This window comes from Hypanus sabinus, chromosome 23 (genome assembly GCF_030144855.1).
Source record: "Hypanus sabinus isolate sHypSab1 chromosome 23, sHypSab1.hap1, whole genome shotgun sequence".
NCBI lineage: Eukaryota > Metazoa > Chordata > Chondrichthyes > Myliobatiformes > Dasyatidae > Hypanus > Hypanus sabinus.
Window position 1 is genome coordinate 11,504,521 of NC_082728.1, and position 5,601 is coordinate 11,510,121.

The window sequence follows — 5,601 nt, forward strand, 5'->3', positions numbered from 1 at the left end:
TTCCATCACAGGCAAACCACTGAGCACATCTACAAGGAGCACTGCCACAGGAAAGCAGCATCCATCGTCAAGGACCCCTACCATCCAGGCCATGCTCTCTTCTCGATGCTGCCATTGGGAGGAGATGCCATTGCCACCAGATTCAGGAATGGTTATTACCCCTCAGCATCAGGCTCCTGAACTGGCATGGATAGCTTCATTATCCTCAATTCTGGTCTGATTTCACAATCTACAGAATCACTTTCAAGGATTCTACAACTCATAAGACCTTAAGATGCAGGAGCAGGATTAGGCATTTTGGTCCATTGATGGTGCTCCACCATTTCATCATTTTCCCTCTCAGCCCCAATCTCCTGTCTTCTCCCGTATCCCTTCACGTCCTGACCAATCAAGAATCTAGTGCCTTAAATATACATAAAGACTTGGTCTCCACATTTGCCTATGGTAATGAATTCCACAGATTTACCACTCTCTGGCTAAAGAAATTCCTCCTCATCTCTGTTTTACAATGAGGCCCTTCTATTCTGAGACCATGTCCTCTGGTCTCAGACATGGCCACCATAGGAAACATCCTAACAATCCTCTCCACATTCACTCTTCCACCATTCAATAGGTTTCAATGAAGGTCATCCCTCATTCTTCTGAATTCCAGTGAATACAGGCCCAGAGCCATCAAACACTCTTCACATGACAAGCCATTCAATCCTGGAATAATTTGTGTAAACCTCCTTAGACCTCTGTCCAGTTTCAGTTCATCCTTTCTAAGATAAGGGGCCTCAAACTGCTCACAATACTCCAAGTGAGGCCTCACCAGTGCTTTATAAAGTTTCAACATTACATCCTTGTTTTTATACTCTAGTCCTCTTGAAATGAATGCTAACACCGCATTTGCCTTCCTCACCACAGACTCAACCTGCAAATTAACCTTCAGGGAATCCTGCACAAGGACTCCCAAGTCCCTTCGTACTTCAGTTTTTTGTATTTTCACTCCATTTAGAAAAGAGTCAACCCCTTTCATTTCTTCTATCAAAATGCATGACCGTACACTCCCCGACACTGTATTCCAGCCGCCATTTCTTTACCCATTCTCCTAATCTGTCCAAGTCCTTCTGTAGCCTCTCTACTTCCTCAAAACTGCCTGCCCCTCCACCTATCTTCGTATTGTGTTCTCAGTATTCTTTTTGTTTGTCAGCCTTTGTGTATTAATTTAGTTTTTCATAAATCCCATTGCATTTCTTTATGTTGCTGTAAATGCCTGCAAGAAAACAAATCTCAGGGTAGTATATGTACTTTGATAATAAGTTTACTTTGACTTTGATGAACTTATAATGTGAAATTCCAGATCTATACTCAGTGGCCACTCTATTAGTTACACCTGTCCATCTGCTCATTAACGCAAATATCTAATCAGCCAATCATGTGGCAGCAACTCAATGCATAAAAGCACGCAGACACAGTCAAGAGGTTCAGTTGTTGTTCAGATTAAATGTGATCTAAGTGCCTTTGGCCGTGGAATGATTGTCGGTACCAGACAGGTGGTTAGAGTACTTCAGAAACGGATTGATCTCCTGGGATTTTCACGCACAGCAGTCCTTAGAGTTTACAGAGAACAAAAGTTTGTGGGTGAAAATGCCGTGTAAGTGAGAGAATTCAGAGGAGAATGAGCAGCTGGGTCAAGGTGACAGGAAAGTGATAAATAACCAGGTGTTGCAACAGTGGTGTGTCGGAGAGCTTCTCTGAATTCTTGTGGTTGGAGCTGGTTGTGGACTACAGGAGGAATGGAGACGGGCTAACCCCTATTGACATCAACGGATCTGGGATTGAGAGGGTGAACAGCTTCAAGTTCCTCGGCATCCACATCACCGAGGACCTCATGTGGTCTGTACACACCAGCTGTGTGGTGAAAAAGGCACAACAGCGCCTCTTTCACCTCAGATGGTTGTAAGAAGTTTGGTATGGGCCCCCAAATCCTTTCTACAGGGGCATCCTGACCGGCTGCATCACTGCCTGGTATGGGAACTGTACTTCCCTCAATCGCAGGACTCTGCAGAGTGGTGCAGACAGCCAAGTGCATCTGTAGACATGAACTTTCCACTATTCAGGACAGTTACAAAGACAGGTGTGTAAAAAGGGCCCAAATGGTCATTGGGGACCCGAGTCACCCCAACCACAAACTGTTCCAGCTGCTACCGTCTGGGAAATGGTACCGCAGCATAAAAACTAGGACCGACAGGCTCCGGGACAGCTTCTCCCACCAGGCCATCAGACTGATTAATTCATGCTGACACTACTGTATTTCTATGTTATGTTGACTGTCCTGTTGTGCATACGATTTATTATAAATTACAATAAATTGCACATTGCACTTTTAGACGGACACATAATGTAAAGATTTTTACTCTTCATCTATATGAAGGATGTAAGTAAAAAAGTCAGTTCAATTCAAACCTTGAAGTGGATGGTCTGCAGCAGCAGAAGACCACGTTTACTCGTTGGCCACTTTATTTAGTACAGGATGTCACCCTGGGAGTATGATATTTAAATGTCATCATTCCAGGTGACAAGAGGTGAAAGGTAGCCTTTCATTTCCAACTATCAGCCGTTTACATATATTGCAAAGACTGTGGTTGTCAGTCCTACCTCTGAGTCTCAGTTCGCTCGGCATGCGAGCAATGTCACGGTCTGTTAGACTCGAGCCCATGGCCTGGGCAACTTGCTTCATCTGGGCACTGAACGCTGTGGGATCCATCTGTTCTGATTTGACCTGTTGGAGGGAAAATTGGAGAGACAACAGTTCACACAAAATGCTGGAGGGACTCAACAGATGAGTCAGCACCCATGGAGGGTGTTCATTACCATTGGGACTGTTACCGTGCTGTTTCTAAAATCTCTAAATAAAATACAAATTCGTGATCAGGATGACACGTAACTCCAAGAGGAACCTGCGGGTGGCGCTGTCCCCATATTATTGCTGCCCTTTTGTCCTTGTCTGAAGAGGTCAGAGATTTGAGAGCTGCAGTCCAGCTAGCCTCAAGGAGTGGTCCAGTAGATGGTTCAATGTGTGCCAGTGGTGGAGGGAATAGGGCAGGGGGTGGAGCAGGGGGGTCTGGGAGGTCAATCCAAACGGATGGGAGGCTTCATAAGGCATTGGTCATACGATACGTGGAATATTGTGAGCAGTTTTGGACCACTTACCTAAGAAAGAATGGGCTGGCTTTGGAAAGGATCTGGAGAAGGTTAATGAAAACGATCCTGGGAATGAAAGGGTTAACATACGAGGAGAGTCAAAGGTAGGGTCTGAAGTTCAGAAGATTGGGGGGTGGTGGGTGTGATCTCATTGAAATCTATCAAATATTGAAAGGCCTAGATAGAGTGGATGCCAGAAGGATGTTTCCTAAGGAGGCGGAGTCTAGAACCAGATGGCACAGCCTCAGAGTAGAAGGATATCCTGCTAGAACTCAGATGAAGATGGAGTTCTTTCGCCAGCAGGTGGTGCATCTGTGGAATTTGTTGCAACAGACAGCTGTGGAAGACAAGTCATTGAGTATATTTGAAGTGGAGATTGATAGGTTCTTGATTGGTAAGGGTGTCAAGGTTATAGGGAGAAGGCAGGAGAGTGGGGTTGAGAGGGATAATAAATCAGCCATGATGGAGTAGCAGAACAGACTCAATGGGCCAAATGGCCTAATTCTGCTTCTACACCTTATGGTCAATCAAGTGGGCTGCTTGGCACTGAGCTTTGTGAGACTTGTTGGCTCTGAGGTCATTTGGAGCTGGAATTGCTTTTTAATCAGAATTTCGTAAAGGCTCATATGATCCCATTTGGCCTATCAGAATCCTGATGGAACTGTCTTTGAGACAGGTTCCATCCCTAAAGGTGGTCACAGGTCTCATTACTTCAGTTTTACAGAAGAAATCTTCCTTGCCTTTTTAAAATTTAGTTTTACTCCACTGCAATCACCATTCCTCGAAAACAGGAGTTCCCGACAATTTTTATGCCATGGAATAAGACCATTATGTGACCCCAGGCTGGGAACCCTTGCTGGAAGTGCTCTCCTGTTTGCTCCAAGCTTTGAGCAACCTTTCCTGTACATACAATCCATCTCCTGTATAATGATTTGACCACACTGTGATGTGCCTTTCTAACTGAGAAAATCAGAGCTGGGCACTCTATCCTGTTCAATCCAAAGCTTGGTGCATCTTTATTGGTGGATCTTTTCCCCTTGGAGCAGAGAGGACATTGGATTGACTTCTACAAAGTGATGAAGGGTTTAGATGGAAGGAAAAGTCTACAGGAAGTGGTGGATACAGTCCAGTCCATCACAGGCAAAACCCTCCCTACCACAGAGCACATTTACCTGGAGTACTGCCACAAAGCAGCATCCATCAAGGACCCCCACCATTGAGGCCATGCTCTCTTCTGGCTACTACCATTGGACAGGATGTACAGGAATCTTCGTTCCCACACCACCAGGATCAGGTGCAGTTATTACCCTTCAACCATCAGGCCCCTGAACCTGTCATGGTCCTGCCAGGCAATTCCCCATTACCTCTTTAATTGAGCCTTAAATCCCATTACCTGATTTCCAATCATTCCTAATTCAGCAAATTACACACACCTGCTTCCTATCAGTAACTGCAGGATAAAAACCCTGCAATCACAACAAGGAACTGCCAGCCCATTGGCCAACTCTTGTATGAGTAACCTCGTCTCATAGTTATTTAGGACTGTCAGTTCTAAGTTCTGCATCGTCTCCTGGATTCTCCACGTGAACCTCGTCTCTGTATAAAGACTCTCCGAGATGCTGGTTCTCCGTTTGCAGTGGTGCACACGCCTAACAACTCCGCCTCAGCGCCTGTGTCCTGCACCTGGGTTTGTCCCCAGCCACACCCTTGCGACAGAACCGGCGTTAATATGTAAGCTCACCTCAAGATTTTTTAATGTAATTTCCAGTACACAAGTGTAAAGGAGAATGAAAAATTGTTACTCCAGATCTGATGCAGCATGAAAACCGGTAAGATAAAGAAAACAATAAGTATAAATATATATATAGTTTATATGCATTGATTGTATCTTCATAAAGTGACACTAGGCACAGGAGTGTCTGTAAATAAAGAGACCCTGACAAGAAATGATAAAGTAGTGGTTGTGGGAGTGTTGACCTGCCTTACTGCATGGGGAAAGTAACTATTTTTTGAGTCTGGTGGTCCAGGCCTTAATAGTACAAAGCCTCCTCCCTGTGGTACCTGAAATTTGAACTGATTCCATATAGCCTATAGTCTCACTTTGAAATTCATGTTCTCAGCTTTAATTATTTGTTTGTTTATTTCATTAATTAATTTTATTTATTTGCATAACTTGTCGTCTTTTATATGCTGTTTTTATTAGATTATGTTTAGCTTTTCATAAACTCTATTTCTCTATTTCCAGATGAGTGTCCACAAGAAAATGAATCTCGGAGTTGTACATGGTGACATGTATGTACTTTAATAAGAAATTCACTTTGACTTTGAAGCCATTCTTATTAGTGGGTCTGGGGTTTGTCTGTGAGGATAGATAATCTTGGTGGGCTCAGGGTTCGTATCTGAGAAAAGATATTC

The 5,601-nt window shown here is 44.1% G+C and overlaps 1 protein-coding gene across 1 annotated transcript in view; it reads right to left on the reverse strand.

Annotated features, from left to right (window-relative positions):
- Positions 1-3,357, reverse strand: part of LOC132380294 (parvalbumin-like EF-hand-containing protein) — a 14,472-nt gene extending 11,115 nt beyond the window's left edge. The window contains exons 1-2 of the mRNA XM_059949048.1: positions 3,196-3,357; positions 2,641-2,764 (exon numbers count right to left, since the gene is read on the reverse strand). Coding sequence (XP_059805031.1) covers positions 2,641-2,749 — 109 coding nt within the window. The 5' untranslated portion in view covers positions 2,750-2,764; positions 3,196-3,357. The remainder of the gene's footprint in view (positions 1-2,640; positions 2,765-3,195) is intronic.
- Between the last annotated feature and the right edge of the window lie 2,244 nt (positions 3,358-5,601).